This window comes from Egretta garzetta, unplaced genomic scaffold (assembly GCF_000687185.1).
Source record: "Egretta garzetta isolate BGI_Z169 unplaced genomic scaffold, ASM68718v1 scaffold233, whole genome shotgun sequence".
Classification (NCBI taxonomy): Eukaryota; Metazoa; Chordata; class Aves; order Pelecaniformes; family Ardeidae; genus Egretta; species Egretta garzetta.
The window spans coordinates 35,595-52,575 of NW_009259194.1; the positions used below are offsets into that span (position 1 = coordinate 35,595).

The 16,981-nt window shown below is 52.0% G+C and overlaps 1 protein-coding gene across 1 annotated transcript in view; it reads right to left on the reverse strand.

The window, feature by feature from the left end:
• Positions 1–16,981, reverse strand: part of BIN3 (bridging integrator 3) — a 38,682-nt gene that overhangs the window by 17,766 nt on the left and 3,935 nt on the right. Inside the window, exons 2-4 of the mRNA XM_035891394.1 lie at positions 8,265–8,313; positions 1,382–1,422; positions 702–763 (exon numbers count right to left, since the gene is read on the reverse strand). Coding sequence (XP_035747287.1) covers positions 702–763; positions 1,382–1,422; positions 8,265–8,313 — 152 coding nt within the window. The remainder of the gene's footprint in view (positions 1–701; positions 764–1,381; positions 1,423–8,264; positions 8,314–16,981) is intronic.

Here is a 16,981-nt window from a genome sequence, read left to right on the forward strand (position 1 = left end):
CGGGCGGGGGCCTGCCGGTCCTTGGGACGGGACACCTGAGGGGCAGACGTCACCCCATGCAGGCAGCAGCAGCAGGCAGCTGCGGCCGTACACGCCGAGATGACTTTTTTATTGCTTCCTACATCGCCCACTGCCACCAGGTCAAGCCAAAGCAAGCAGCCACCAAGGCAGCGAGTGGGGTTATTCCTGAATAAGAGCTGCTAGGTCAGCAGTTCATCCGTGCAACACGTACGGCGATGCCTACGTGGTGCTCTGCAGACCCCCCCAAAGCCTCAGCCCACCTTCCTTTGGCTTCAGAGAGCGTAAGATGCCCTCGACTGAAGTAGGTGAATACGCATTGCTCGACCCAACAGGCTCAGCTGGAGACTGCTCCTGCCTGCCTAACGTGAGAACTGGAATAATCGCTCCTCTTTTTCGGTCGCAGAAACTGAGGCAAAGAAAAGAAAGTGGCTTGTCCAAGGCCACACAGCAAGCTGCAGCTCAAGAGATAGGGACTAAGCCCATAACATACTTTCTGTTCCCTCGGTTGAGATACTGCTCGGCAGCCCTCATGCAGATGGCCTTGTAACTAAGCAAACTGAGTGGGACTGAGATCTAGATTTGTTTTCCAGACTTGTCACAGATTACTCATGTGATCTTGAGAAAGTCACTTCATCTCTTTGTGGCCAAGTTCACAGTCTATGTATCCTACAGTCACATACCCAAGTCTGCATCTGTGCTTTTCTTCATATCCTTCTGAAGTTTTTTGGTCTGATCTTCCAATCTGAAAGATGGGAGAACAAGGCAAAGTCTGAATCTTGGAAAGAAACAAACCAAAGTGTATCATACGTGCAACAAATCATTTACGGGCTGAATATGCTGGCTTCTGCTGCGAGTTAAAAATATCCAGGCAAGGCTCTACGAAGTTCAGTGCTGCTCAACCTTTTCTGGTTGTTTTCAGATGGTTTTCAACTTTTTCAAGTCGGTGATCTCTTATTCAAAGTCACATATTTTCTTAAGTCCTCACACTTACCACAAATGGTAAAGCCAAATGCTTCCAGATGATAAGTGTGAGCTTATGTGACACAGTCAGTATGGTAAAACCAATATTTGTCCTCAGAGGTGTTGAGCTGTTCGGTGACCCCACAGTTTTCTGGCAATTTTACACTCTCTACTTCAGAGCTGCCATAATCTGCAAACCTCAACCCCGCTGCAAATACTTCTTAGGACACCTTTGAACACCCAGCCACCAGAGAAACTCTGAAGAATTAGAAATTACAGGGCAGTGAGTGATTTGCTGGGAAGAGCATAACTGGCTAAAATTTCCTGGGAAGATGCAATAAGCTGGCGCAACAGCAAAGTATGCCACTGTTCCTGTTTTACCAGTGTGGTTGATACTTACTGCTGAAGCTTTCCATATTCTCTTTCAAAGTCTCTCTCCACCTGTGGAAAGAAGAGATGGAAATCAGCTCAAAGGTACTGCAGCAAAGCCTGGAGTGGCGACTACCTGTGCAGGGAAACCTGTCCTCGGGAAATGCCTACGTGAACCCAGGGAAGCATAAGCTGCAGCTTCAAAAGTAAGTCAAGTCTTGGGGTTTTTTTTTTGGTTTTTTTTTTTCCTCCAGACTCTCTTAGAGCAAAAGACACTTGCCACCAACTGCGTCAGCTCGTTCCAGGGATGTGCTCCAGCACATGAATTGGAAGCTGACAGAGGAAATGGGAAGGCCTTAAAAGCAGAGAGATCGCAACTTAGCAGGCACCGACACAGGCACCCACAGCTCCGCTCGGCGCTGGCGGGGGACGAGGCCGCTTTCTCTTCCAGAGGCACAATCATCCCAGGAGCGGAGAGGAGAGGCTTCTCCTCCAGCATCACGCTGCAAAGCACCCCTGCGCTGGCTCTGCCCACGAGAGCCCTCCAGTCTCCGTATTATTCACCCCCCCCGCCTCGATATGCTCCTTGTTCCTTGCAAGAGCTCCCTCCGACGGAACACTTCAGCTGGAGCAGCGGTCCACGTGGACTGCGGCACCTCGCAAAGGGAGGAGAAACCTGTGCTGGCGAAGAGCGCAGAGCTACAGAACAGCCTTCTCCCGATGCCACATCAATGACTGCTTCCTCCTACTTGCTATCTGGCAGCAAATCTCCAGCGATACAAGATATTTTAAGGAACTTTCCTTCCATGCTGACTGTTTTAACACACACTTAAATATTCATTCCACACCTCGTCGACCAAATAAGCAAATGGATTTCAATTGACCAGCCAAGAGTAAATACATGCGCTTCTGTTGTCATGGGATCAAAACTGGGTTCATTTCTGTTGTCAAGCTACCATGCTATTAAGGAAATGCTAAGTGTTGCAAGCAGCCAGGACTAGAAGGATCCAAAGGTTTGTTCCAAATCTTCATGCTGTCCTCGGGATTTCAAACGCAGGCTTGATGTAACAGCATTATGTGAAACCAGAACACTTAATAGGGACATTTGCTTTTCAATCAAAATTGCTATTAAAAGACCAATATTTTAAGATGGAGCCCAGCACTCCCAGCTTTCTTGAAACCTCCTTTTCTAAATATCTCGTTGGTCTGCGCTTTCAGATACTCCGCAGCGACACGACCAGCCCGAGCCAAAGGCAGGCGGTGACCCCCGTGGCGAGCGTGCCGGGTTTCAGCCCCATTCCCAGCGGACAGCTGTCCACCCCATCAGCTCCCACCATCCGGGGGATGCAGGCTGGCTCTCTCTGCCGATGAAAAACCTCCACCGAGCTCCAACTCCCTTGCGTGCTGCTAAAAATGGTCGCTGGAGAACAGGCATGGAGCGGTGTGGGGGCAGCTCACACGACTTCTGCCTGGTTCACAGATCTGCAGAAATCCGCAGCAGCTGGTGCCTGGAGGTCAGGTAACCAGCACATAGTAAAAATCACCCTCGATTTCTATGGCTGTTCCGGCTGCTAAAATAACCAGGGAGTATTGCACTCTATTTATATGCCTTATGTGTGAATTGTTTTGGTTGCAAACCAGAGAGGGTTGGGCATGACTTGAAAATATGTCCTTTGAAGGCTGGTGGTGTCCTTCCCCTGGCATGGAGCTCCAGGTCGGGAGGTTCTTCCTTGTGTCTGCTCAGCAGTCAGTTCCTCCAAGAACCCAAGGGTTTGGACATGAAATGAAACTACCTGCAAAGATCCACGGTATCTGCCCCCTTCCCTTCTGCTGTTTGATTCCCCCATTACCATGCGATGAGTGGAGACGAGCAAAAGGCATCGTTGCTTAAAGGATGTGAAGGCAAAACTTCCTTGCTCTGCGACCCTCCGGATGATGCAAACCCCCAAATCTTCCAGGGCTTCCAAGCCTCCCCGAAACACCCAACCCCAGTTAGCCTATGCGCTTTCTACATACGATCGAGGTGGATCTACAAGGCAGCTCTTCAGCTGCCCGGCCTGACTCACATCGCCAGTGCCATCTATGCAGAGACAGCTGCCCAAGGATTGCTCTTATTTTTCACGCCCACAGTAGCAACTGGCTACCAGTCATCACAGTCTGCAGGCTGATGTAGCCCTCCCAGTCATTGCTGCTCTCGTTTGCATCGCAGGCAGCGAGGAGCAAGGCCCCCCCCCACATGCACTAGATGGAGAAGACCCGCTCTCACGTGCTCCCACCGGGCAGATTTACAGGCGGCAGCGACCGGCGGATCAGAGACGTGCAAGGAGGACAGGCTGAGAGCGAGCCAAGCACATTTTGCAGAGCACACAGTAATTCCCGCTCCCAGGAGCGATCATCAATGGCCACACATACCCGATACTCACAGCAAAAGGCTACGGATAGGATTATCACGTTAAGAGTAACAAGAACAAGAAGTACAGGCAAGAAAATTACAATATCCTGAAGGGAAGTTTCCGTAATATTAAAATAATCCCACTTTTCTGCAGCCTCTTTCTGAAAACTGAAGATCAAAATGTGTTTCTGTATTGAACGCTTTTTCTCCTAGGCATACGGGCTAGTTAATGCAAGATTGCTCGTCTCCGGGTTTTTATTTAAATCTACATAAAGAACGACGAGTTCTTAAAAGCACTGAAATAAAATGACGTTCTTCTTTTTCACCCAGTTATTTTTGTTTGCAAACACTGGGCCTTCCACCTGTGATAACATCCCTCCTGCTTTAAGGGCTATATCATAATCGACACCATGGTTACAAGGCAACGAAGCAAGACCAAAGCCAACACTACAAAGAGATGGAAATAAGGGACTGTGATGAACCTTCTTATTCCCCTGAGGTTAATTTCTTTTCCTGGAGGAGGAGGAGTAGATGATTTCTACGTGCTCCAGTGGTCTCAGCCTCTTTGTGGGTCCTGGGAAAAAGAGGGAAGTAAATGCTTCCTCCTCCCTCCTCTCCGAAAAAAACCCACCCATATAATTAGGCCAGAAATTCTGCTATAACCTGGAAGTTCTGCTGAGCTTTTGCCATCCCATCAAGCAAGAGGTGATTCAGGGCAAGTAATGTGGGTGAATATTCGTTCTGCGCCTGACAGCGGAGCCCTGAGCCAAAGCAACGCTTGCAGAGTGCAGGTGGACCTGGGACTCCTCTGGCTTCGCCACCCAGCACGCTCTCCAAACCCCCCCTCTAGCAAGAAAGCTTTCAAGAAAGGCTGCTTAAGCGGCACACTAAAAGGGAGAAAGGATGCACCTCCGAACCGCAGAGACCGGTTACATCCCGCTGAAGATTGACGGAAGAGAATGAAAACGAGTAAAATCATTTAGCTGGTGTTACTTGATTTCACCCCATCATTTGTGCGACATTTACTCCGTTATTTCGGGATTTCCAGCTCGCTGGTGGAGCCCAATGGAAAGGCGCTGACGGCCGGCAGCTGCAATGGAATCCTCCTGCTCATGGAGCACCTCCATCCGACATCCCTGGGGAAGGCAGAGCTGCTGGGATGAGTCAAGGAAGGGAGGCTTGGCAGGCGTGTGGGCCCAGAGCTCAGGTCTCTGCTCCCTGCCAAGCTGACTCACCCAAGGTTAGCCAGCGAGGAGGAGGAAGGCGAGCCATCTGAGTCAGCCCAGGCCAGAGCGCTGCCGAGGCAGGGAGGGAGGGAGGAAGGAAGGGGTAAAATCTGGGCGACGGGAAGGGGCTGTGCGCTGGGTTGCCCCATCCCAAGAGGGGATGAGAGCTGGCTGGCTCTTCCAGCTCCCAACCTGGCTCCGCGCCCCGTGGGGACATACGGCCGGCTCTTCTTCCCAGCTACCTGCCGGCTCGGATAACCCAAGCCCCGGTGAAGAGCAGGGTACAACCTTAGGGTGACACGGATGAACTTCAGCAAGCTGGAGCTGCAAGAGAGCTCGGAGGACAACTGCAGTTCTGGTTCCAGCGTAACCTCTGCTCGGATCGAAGTTGTCCTGGGGGAGGGAAGAGCATCTCTGCCATAAGAGGCTTCATCGCTACATCGGATTTGAGCAATAAACATTCTGCAGAGAGATATAATTCTAACAGGTTTAACTTCTATCACTGGGCATTAGTTTAATTGGGCTGTGTTACTGTGTCCTCCGTGGCTCCGCTGACAGCAGGTCCTCTCTGTGCATTAGATCCTCCCACCCAGCTCCTGGCCTCCCGGCAAGCCCGGTGACAGCTGCTCTTTTCAGGGGAGAGGAGGGGAGAGATTATGCTGTCTGGAATTGGATTTGCCCAGGTTAAGGTGGAAACAAAGCAGAGGCATGTCTGGGGGGCGGGAGATCACTTCAGTTCACCCGCCGATGTTTTCTACGGGGGTTTCCTTCTACCTGAAGAGCTAAACTGCGGCTGACACCATGCCCTTCTTCAAAGGATCAGAAGCGAGTGGGCATAGGGAGTCATGACTAATTCCCTCTGCAGCCTAGGCAAATTGCTTTTCAGTACTACTGCCGGCCTAGATTTGACACCAGCCCCAGCATTGTTTCATCAAGAAAAAGAAAAAAGGCTTGCTGGCGAGCTAAGCCTCTCTCGGCAAAGCGATGCTCCCCTCTCCCGCGCTCGAGTTACACGCCTCATGGAGAGCCAAAGAAGTCAGATCCTAACAAATGCTTTTTTTTTTTTGTTTTCCTCCCCCCCTCCTCTTTTGTGGTCCAATCTCTGTGAGTGGGAGATCCTCTACCCGCAACCACTTCCCTTCTGATCGGCTTGGGATGCAGCCCTGGAGATGCCACACCTTCCCACTTCCTGCAGCGGGCTCCAGAGCCCAACATCTGGAATATCACAGACCTCGGCTGCTACCGCTGTTCCCAAAAGCCCGCACAGATGGAGAGTCTCAGCCTGCAACTGGGAGGTAAAGTTGGGGGCCTCGAGCTCCCTAAAGCTACAAAGCAGCCCCATCACTTCCACACCACGATGCTGAACGCCTCGCTCCCAGGGGAGATCGGTGGTTTCCTGCCATTTGTTCTTCTTTGAAGAGCTGTGCTTTACACTTACTGTGAGGCTGCAAGGCTTTGGGCTTCCTGTTTGCTGCTTTCCACGTATCTGCTGCCTGGAGAGTATCACCGTCAACACGCGGCAAGTGGAAACCATTTAAAAATCTGCATCCGAGGCTGAGCTACAGAGCTGCTGACACAAAAACTTGCTGTTCTTCTTGGGAGAGCTGAGGAAGATGGGGAAGGAAGGAAGGAAGGAAGGAAAGGGAAAAGGCCTGGAAACATTCGCACTGCTGAATGAACCTCTGCCTGCCGGATATTCTGAGCTGTTCTATTTAATACACACACACACACACACATATATATATATATATAAGCAATGCCTGCCAACTGGGTCAGCACATACCAGCGGCTCAGGGGAAGGCAAGCTCTCAAAGGTGCAACCGTTGATCTGCACGGAGCCCAAGCTGCTGCTGCAGCTCGGGGACGGCTGATTTCAGCAGCAATGGAGCACGGCACAGGGGAGACAAGGTCTCTCAGACAAACCTCTCGGAACAGCAAACGCAGCAGGAGCAGAGGGAAATCAGCAAGCGCTGGCAATAGAGAAACTACAGTCAACTTGGATGTGAGAATGGGTGGGATGGAGACGTCCAAGAAAGCTGGCCAAGACACCCAGAGCTGCAGAGCAGTTGGTTCTTGCAACAGCCTGGAAGGACACCAGTGTTGGAAACACTGGGAAAGAGGACGAGAGGCAGAAGCTCGTGGAGAAGGCAACGCAGGGTCTCCTGAGATGAACGGGAATGGGTGTGAAGACCTGAGGCTCATGGACCTCACAGACAAGCAGCACCTTCCTCCGGCTGCTCGCCAGCCCCTGGAAAAAGGGCAGCTGAAGAGATGCAAAAACCATTGAGGGATTTTATCAGTCCTCGTCTTCATCGCCTGCCTGGCTTAAATTTTGTACTGACAGTTTGGAGCCGTTACAGAAAATTGCTGTTCTATGGCAGCAGACAACTACCAAATCCTTTAAAATAAAACATGTCAGTCAAGCCATAAAGGGAGTGGCAGAATTAGCCCTCTGCCTCCAGGGGAAAATGTCATGTCCCAAGGAGAAACTGCCCCGTAAACACGAGTGCCCACGCATCCTGAGGAATTAGCCGCGGTGAGTGTCCCAGAGAGGAAGGATCAGAGATGTTAGTCTGTTCAAAGGATTAGGTCACCAATGCCGTTATAAAGACAAGGTCTCCGCCACGCTCGCTGTCGGGGCACTTATTTTAGAGCAGGTATGCAGGTTCGTTTTCAGGGACAGCTACTGTGAGGTCCCACAGCTTTTTTTTGCACGGGACAAAGGCAAAGACCATCTGTTTAAGAAGGGAAAATACCACAGCCAGCTGCAAGCAACAGCACTTGGGATAGGAGTCTCAAATACACGAGAATACAAAATGCTTTTTTAATTTGCTTTTAAAGCAAATGCTGTGCAGCACAAATTAATTCACGCCCGAGCACTAAGCATCTCAGCTTATAAGCCTTTCTTTGGAAACAGTTATATTCAGCGATCTGAACCACTCCTCCTCCTCCATCTGCTCAGAAAGGATGAACAAACAAGCTATTGCTGAAAGAAGGAAGGAAGGAAGGAAGCCCGTTCAGCCATCTCCGAGGAAAACTGTGCCAGACCAAAAGAGCTCTTCCCCTCACCCAGATCCCAAACCAAAATACTCTCCCTGGTTGGGGCTCCCCCTCACTCCTCGCACGAGGAACCGAGCGCTGGTCACACGCGGCAACAGGTTCTGCTCGCTCACATCTCCCTCCCACGCGCGCGCACACGCACACGCTCGCAAAATGGGACGAGTCAAAGTGCCGGCTTGACTCATCAGCCACATGATCAAAGGCTGGATCTAAAAAGGGGGAACTGGTTTACTCACTGTCTTGGGTACAATCTGTTTCTTGGGCTGCCCGATCTTGAACGGTATCCTGGAAAAGAGAGAAGAGGGAAGGTGTAAGCGAGCGATGCTGGCCTCAAACAGCCCAGCCCTGCGGGTCTCCTCCTTGGTGATGGGGTTTGGGGTGAGCAGGGCTTGTCCCGGGGGCAGCAGCACCCCTTTTCATGCAGTGTGCTCCCCCTCCGAGAGCCGGTGTCTCCCCCGAGGCCAGCACCCCCAGCCTCAGCACGCCCCTTTCCCCACCCTCCCACGGTCCCAGCAAGGCAAAGAAATGCAATGGATGCTCCAGGCGTTCCCTGGCTGAAGAACATGCTATGTTTAAAAACAAATCCGGAGGGGAGGGAAAAAAAAATGAAAATAAATAAATAAAACCCAAACCCTGTAAATATTTAGAAAGAGGATATTAAAAAAAGTAACAACCCGTGCGTCTGGAGCTGTGAGCTGCTTCAAAGGATTTCTGTGATACAACAGCTGTAGGAGCGGCTCACCTGCCAGCAGAACAGGCTTCATTCTTAAAATCTTTAATATGGTTGCGAGTAAAATCTGGGTTACCTGAATGATTTTTCCCCACGCGAGCTAGCTCAAAGGTGAAGAGTACTCAAAATAAATTACACAACATATGTAAGGGTGGCTGGGTCAGATGGTTACAGCCACGCAGCCGTCCTGAAAATAATTGGATTTCTTTCACCTATCAGTATAATAAAGATCCAGGAATTCAACTGCTGTTTCCGATAGATTTAATTAAGTTAAAGAGGTGCTGCTTGATTAAAGCATCTCATCCAAAATCTCCCAATGCTTTCTGCATCATAGTGCTTTAACTAAAAAGAAAAAAATGAGTCCCATAATGAAACGCAAGGATTTTTACTCAGAGATGCCTCACCTAGAGCACGCCTATAGCTCAGCATCCCACCCCAAATCCGCACCAGGCGCTTCTTGGGAAGGTACCCGAGCCCCCTCTTGGACCAGTCCAAATCTCAGGCTGCTACTTAAAGTCTAAGCTAGTATCGTGCGCTTTAGGACTCTGGCTTGGCCGCTGGTCACGCCGCCTCGCAGGCCTGCTTTCCTCACCACTGGGCAGCAAAAGCTCCGTTTGCTTCTCAGCAGCTTTGCTTACAAGATCCCCCGCGCTGGCACTGCTGTAACACCGCTCCGTCGGACAACTGGAACCCCAGAAAACATTTTTTTATTCGGGTAACGTGCCGTAAGACCCAACTATGAGCAATGCCACGCGATGGGAGAAAGTGCTTGCGTCGAAGCGACACGCCATCCACGCGGATGAAGCAAAACCAAGATTATCCACCAACCCGATCCCTCCCGGCCTCGCTTCTGCCCATCTTTGCCGCTGTTTTCGAACCAACGGTGTAATTAGGCACCGGTTATAAACCGGGGCTGCAACCCCTGCGTACCTCCTGAGCGGCTCGGGGAGCACAAGCCAACCTGAGTCACCAGGTTTAAATTTATATTTTTCTGGAGAACTTCCTGTTTATGGTTCTCCGGTTGGACCGATATAATTTTAGGTTGTTAACCCTTTCCAGCTCCTGTGGCAGCCGTGAATCACACTTCTTTTATAAACAAACACTCGTCTGGTGTATAATTACCCTGTCAATAACTGGGTGTGTGGTGCCTTACAGGAAGAAAGCAAAAAAAAAAATAAGGATTTTTTCTTTGTGTTTTCCTACATGGGTCAAATATAAACTAAAATGAGGCACCTCCCTTACGCTCGCAGGCACAGGCTGTCCCATCCGCAGCCAGGTGCCGTCACTCGATGTTTTTGGAAGTGATGGCATCGACCTATCTCAGCGGAAAGAGGAAAAAAAAGATGCGGTCTTTACCCGGGGGGAGCGAGTTACCCCAAGAAAAACCAGCTTGCATGATGAGCCACGGGCAATCTCCGGCAGCGCGGGAGCAAGCCCAGGGTTGAAGCTGGAGCTAGGCTGGTTCCTAGCGGGAAAGCACAATTAAAAGGGCGATTAAAGCATTACCTGCGCGCAATCTTCCCCTCTCCCTTGTCTGGCCAACCCTGCCAACGCGGGTTATTTAGAGAAGCAATCCCGACTGTCGTTGTCCGCTGGCAAGCTGGGTTAAATCAAGGCAATGTGGTAATAAAAGAGGGATGCGGGGAACGGGCAGGGCAAAGCCGGGAATCGGCATCGGCTGGGTGCCACCGAGCCGGCAGCGAAGGCAGCAGCCGAGGGGAAGGCAGCGGGGAGCACAGGGGGTCCCACGAGCAGTCCCGTCCCGTCCCCCATCTCCCCTGCCCCACAGAAGGGAAGGGAAAAAAAAAATAAAAAATCCCAGCTACTTTCTTCCAGAACAAAAGCAAAGTCACTGGAGCGCTTCACAAGGCTGCAAACACACTTTGAAGCAGTAAATATCTCTATCAGCATCGTGATGCCAGTTGGCTAATTATGTCTGTCTCAGTAAAACCTCTAAAAAATAACACCGTGCAAGTAAAGCATATTCACCAATTTATATATTTTTTTTTCTCTACTGCTATTTTACAATTTGAGATCAATCTTCCTGGTTTCTGAATCTTTGCCTTTTACACTGGTTCTGGGGGGCAGGCGGGGGGGGGAAAGATGCATAAGCGGGAACAAAAGAAGTAAGGAAGGGAAAAAAAAAAATGACGAGAAGTATTGGATCTTATCTGAGCTTTTAAAACAAATGGATGCGCCCTGCGCTTCGAAACTTGATGGCAAGCTGCTGCTGGCACCGAGGATTTTTGCCCTTCCGTGAGCCTGCGAAACGGAGGGGGACAACATGTGCCTGATACAGCAACGTTACAACTGTTTGCTTAAAAATTAAAGAGTTGCCAGGTGTTTTATTCTGCTTAGAAAATGGGCATAATGCAAACACGTTGGAGAGAGACGGGTCGGTCTCTTTTACCGCCATGGTTTACCAGCGCGGCACGGTTATCACCGTGACGTTAAAAGCTGAGCACGGGTCTATGTACACCAAAGGAAAACCAGAATCGGTGCATTTTTTTTGATCTCTCATTTCTGCTGAGCGAGAGAAAGCTGGGGTTGTGTTTGGGGTGTGAAATCCCTTGAAATCCTGTTCCTGAAGAGCGCGAGCACGCTGAGTCACAGCCGGAGCGTTCCCACCCTGGTCCCCCCCCCGCCGCAGGGCTGGGGGAGCATCCCAGCCCCTGGCCCTGCCCGGCCACCCGCACCCCCCCTGGGGGTGGCCGGGAGTTTGGGAAAACAGTGGGGTTCAGCTGGGAGGGAGGAGGGCGAAGCACTGCAGGGAGGGGGTGGGAAGAGCTTAAAGTAGGAAAAAAAGTGTGGGTGGAGAGAATCCTGCAAGCTTCTACTCGGGGATGCTCAGGAACCCCAGGGAGGGGAAGGTGGGAGAAGCTGTGGCTAATTTTCTCTGAAGTTTCCCCAGCAATGTCATATATTTACTTGGCTTTTCCATGTGCAAACCCAGGGCCACACACCAAAGCAGCTAATTCTCCTCTGGATGCACAGGAGAGTTGCAAACAAACCTCGCAGGCAGAGGGGGGGAATACAGCTCAATGAGGTCTGCGGGGAGCTGGAGTTTAAAACATGTAGCTCCCACTCTCTGACAGTCCCCTGAAACGAAGGCACGCAGGAATTGCCAGCGTGAATCAGACTAAATCATTGCTAATTTAGGACGGCGATGGTCCTTTCGCTGCATTGGACCGAGCAGGACAGCAAACCTTGGCACCGTCCCCGGTCCGGAGCAGGCGGCGGGGAGGCTGGGGAGCCCAGGCGGCGTTCGGAGCGCGCACAGGGGATAAATAACGGGTGGATGTGACCCTTTCCCCCACGGCGCCTTTCATCTGAACATCGCTTTGCAAGCCCTAATCAGGCCCCAGAAGACCCCTCGCAAGTCAAGCACGAAGCGTTTTCACCCACGGCTGATAAGCCACTGTCCCTGGGGATGCTGAGCCGAGCCGCTTGCTGCCGACCCAGGGGCTGGGGAGGGATGAGAGGATGGACAGACAGAGGGACGGACAAGCAGCATGCGAGGGAAAGGGCAGGGAGAGCAGAGGCCAGGGCAATGTGCTCGCTCACACTGTGTTTTGGAGGTTAATTACCCAGACACTTCGGAAAAGCAACGCTGAGCCTCTGGCAACCACGCACCATCAAAATCAATATTTCTGCCACAGGCGGCGATGGACATGGGCGGCGTTTGCCAGGGACCCGCAGGTCTAAACGTGGTACGAAGCAGTGGTAACGACCGGTTTTTATCGGTAACACCATCACCATCAGGCCACCAACTAAATTAATGTTTTGTGAAAAGTGCCCGCTTCCTGTGGAAAGTTTCAGGGCTTTTATTTTTTCTTTCTTCATCAAAACCCCAAGCGCCAGCAAGCCAGCACAGCCTGGATTTCCGCCAGAACTTTTCACTCCTTGAATTTCCACCAAAAATCTCAATTCTTTCACCGGAAAGAAACCTCTCTCTGCTTGCAGCCAGGAGGACGACACCCAGCCTCCTGCATGGCAAGGGGTGACCCCAACCCACCCAGGCCGGTCTTCCCAATGATTCTGGCACGTGGCATGCCGTGGGCTTCTGCACGATCCATTTATACCTGATACCAGCCAAAAACTGGTCCTAAGCTACCCCAGAAACTCCCCTTGCGACAGTCAGGGGCCCTTCCCAAGCCCTGCTCGGGGGCGAGCCCTTCTCTTCGCCCAGGCTGTGCCAAGCTCCTGCTTTGGGAGAGGACTGGGCTCGAGGTGTAACCACAGCCAGGAGACCTGCCTGTTCACAGGACTAGCTGCTAGCTGGGAGAGATCAAAGCGTTCCCATAAACATCCACAGGAAGGCTGGGAGCATCTGAGGAAGGATGCGAACGTGGAGGTTAATAACTTTCACTTTCTCATTGCCGCTATCGAGTGAATTTGGGTGAGCATCTCCATGGCCGTGCCTTCTGCACTCCGGTAAGCATCACTACAAGACATTGCTGTTAGGAAAGGAGCTTTCTGTGGTGTGATACGGGAAAGCCAGAGAACCCTGGAAGTTCAAGGGCGGCTGTTACCACCGCCAGTAGCTGCTGAAACAGGACTAATTATCTCATTAGTGTTCCTGAGTCCTAACAAGTGCTGAAGGCAGCCTGCTCAGGACTTGAGGAGCGGCAACGCAGCGAAGGCTGGCAGGGCTGCGCATGTGCACGCCGAGAAAACCAACCCTGGGCACCTGGACTACGGGTCTCACAACTTTGGGCTTCCTAAAAATTGTCAAAAGCTGCAAATCTGTGGCCGTGCAGGCCGTCCCGGAGCCGGGGGGCGGGGGGGGGGCGCGGATCCCAGCCCTGCCCAGGTGAGAAAGGCATGAAGGCAGACATGGGTTAGACATTAAATCTCGAGCATCGCTCCGGATGCCTTGCTGTACTACACCGTGTCCATGGAAACTGCATGCACCGTCCCACCCCGCTCCCCCCGCCTCGCAGGAACTCATAGCAACCGCTCCAAACACAGCGCGAAGGCAAAAAAAGGAAAAAATTATTCAAACGGATCACAAACAGCTTATGTCGAGGGAGACTCTGCGCCAAATTCTGGTTTGGGTTTTCTCTTCGGTGGAGATGAGAGGGGAGGTCACGGGGTGGCGAGAGGGAGGGAGAGGAGCGATGGGGGGGGCTACGGTCCCTCGGAAATAAATGCATCCGTCCCCACAGCTGGGGGGGGGCCCCCCCCCCCGCCCCCCCCCCTATGAACCTGTAGGCATTAAGCCACAAATGGATGTCGGGGAGAGCCCCGGCAGCAGGAGAGAAAGGAAAAAAGAAGATATAAACATCCATTTTATGTTGGTTTAGGTCAGGCCGGGAAAAGAAGGCACCTTCCTCAACTTTGGCAGCGGCGAGGTGTGCCCGCAGACGGCGAGCTCTTCGGAGCAGGGGCTGCTCGTATCTCTGCATCTTGCACAGAGCCAAGCGCAGTGTCAGTGTTAAGCAAATCAAAAATAATGTCAGAATCTACTCTCCCACCCATTCCAAGATGAGCATGAAAAAAATAATGATATTTTACTCACCCATCAAAAGAAAATTACTCACGCCAGGCGCGTGGGTGAGCAGAATTTTGCAAGGCTGTTTTAGGCCCTGACTATGCTACAAAAATATCCATTTTAAGCATGGTTGTGAAACACGGTTGTGGCTCAACTATAACACTGGTTTTTAGCTACCTGTACAAAGAAGGCAGAAAAAAATAATCATTAAGAAATAACCATGTGCTCCGAGGACCACACCGGGCACTGCGATCTTCTACCACGGCGGAGGATGCAGCGAGCGGCTCTTGCCGGCTGTTCCACCCCAGGAGATGCCACAGCGAGCCGAGGTGCCGGTGCTGCCCGGCTTGCAAAGGGCACGCCAGCGTTTCGGTTTCGCTGCGATAATACCTCTGGGATGTGCAAACCGCCTTGCACGGGTGCGACACGCGGCAGCGCTGTGCAGGGAGGTGTTTGGGAGCTGCGTGCACCTCGCTCACCGCTTTGGTATCCGGTTGCTTCATCCAATCTAATTTTATCCCGTGCTCATCTCCAAATCCCAGTTTCGTTGAAACCCGGAGAGAAGGGGGAGCGATGCCATTGACTATGAGGGGACTGCGATTTGGGGTCTGAAAAATATCAGTATCGATTCACTGGAAAGCAAACGGCGCCTTGGTCTGTGTTTGCATCGCACCTGCCCGACGTGGCCGCAGCACCGCTCCAAAACACGGCAAACAAAATGAATAACCAACAAACCCACTCTTACGCTCCAGCCCAGCTACGCCTGCCACCTCCCCACGCTCCCCCTTTCCCTTGGGAACAGGCGTAAGTCCATCCAGCCAACCGTCCTGAGACAGGCAGCTCCTCTTCTTCACCTCCGTCCCCAAATATTTCAGAAAACGCATTCACATGAACTCTGGATTGCATCTGATGGAAGAACTGGGGAGTTAAGTATCGCACCACCACACAGCTCCACTCCCGACTTCAAATCGATGCCAGCTCCTCAGTCCACTTAGCGAGAGCTCCTTGCCAAGAGGCATATGGTTTAGCAGTCCGGCAACGGCAACCCCCCATGCAGACCAATAATATGCTGCAGTGCAACACGAAAACACGTGCTTCGTGGTGCCTCACTATCAACATTTGCTTAACATATTTTTTCTCCCAGTAAATACCAGCTGTTGCAGCGGTGCCGAGAGGCAGCACTTGGATATCGAGCTGTCACACTACTAAAACCCCCTTTCCCGTTCGTAAAATCACCTGCGGGAGCTGGGAAATCAAAAGAGGAGGTGTTTGGGAGGCTGGTTACGAGCTGCAACTGTATTTGGTTTTATGCGGTTTCATGACCCTTAAAAACCCTTTAGATGGTCACAAGTTCGATGCTTGTGGCGACTGAAGATGATACGGTAAAAGCCATTACTCTGTTTCTTTTTTTAAAGGAGTGATGGTCAAAGTTATCACTGGAGTATTTTCCCCTCTCTCCTCCAAAACGCAAGGCCACGGGTGAGTGGTGAGGAAGAGGGGGATGCAGACGCATTCCAGAGACCCCAATCCAAAGCCCAAAGGAAGCCACTGAGCTCTGCCAAGATTTGGAAAACATCTCATCTGTCCATGCAAGGCTGTTTCCCAAAACAAGCCTACTCCTGCTCTAAATAAAGCTTAGCCTAGAAAGACAGCACTGCCTAGTTGCCTAGGTGCAGGAGTCGGGAATTTGGGGGTTTAACGCAGCCTCTGTCACCAGCGGGTTACTCTCTACTCTCTGGAGCAAAGTTTTCCTCTGTTGGTACAATGGGCATTGCTGTTTTCCCAGTCCTGATGGGAAAAGCAAAAGATTAACCAGGCGCAATTCAACAAGGCATCTACCACCCCGCTTGCAAACAGCCTCTTTGCCCTTTAATCTCCAGGGATATCGCCCGGGCTTTCGCAAAAAATTAAGGTCACAAGAGTACAGAAGCAAAACTGGAGGCAGAGTTACGTGCCGCTTCCCCAGCACGATCTGCAGGACGGAGCTGAGGGTGAAGCTCTATCCTCTTGATCAGCCGTGACAGCCAACCCCTGCAAAAAGGGGGTTTAATCAACGCTGCCCCGGGTCCAACAGTGCCCGTGGTCGGAGAGAGACGCACGTGCAAACTAAGCAAACACGCTCTGCCGTACAAAGCAACCGCCCGCCCCGCCGGGCTGGAACAAAGCTCGCTCCCTCCGCGGGGACGGCAGAGCAGCGGCATCAGGGCCGGACATGTTTTACTCTGACGTTTGAGGGAGCAGGGCACGACCCCAGCACAATCAGCTCCCCTCTCCCGGCACACACGCCGGCATTTGTTACCGCTGCCCGCTGCCGGCGGGAGCGTAACCCCTCGCTGCGGTGGCGAGGCCGACGTCACGCCGAGCCCGTCCCTGCCGAGAGCGATTGTCTCTCTGACACGCTGCCGAAGCCCTGTGGGGTCCGAGCCCCTGGCGCCGGGGCGTAAGCGGAGCCACGACACGCCGAAGGACTGACGCTGCTGGAGAAGAAAGAGGAGACTCAGATTTCCATGTTGTCCCAAGTCCCCTCCTTCCAGCAATGACCTTTTATTCTTCCCCAGCAAAAGGCGAAAACACCCGATCTCTCAGCAAAAGCCACGTGTACTGGAGGGAAGCCACCAGACGCCATAAGCTATGGTCCCTGGGCGAGGTCCCCGGGAGCAGCATGGCCAGACAGACAGCGGGAAGCGCAGAGGGGAAGCGCTGCCGCTCTGCACCCAAATTACTCCACA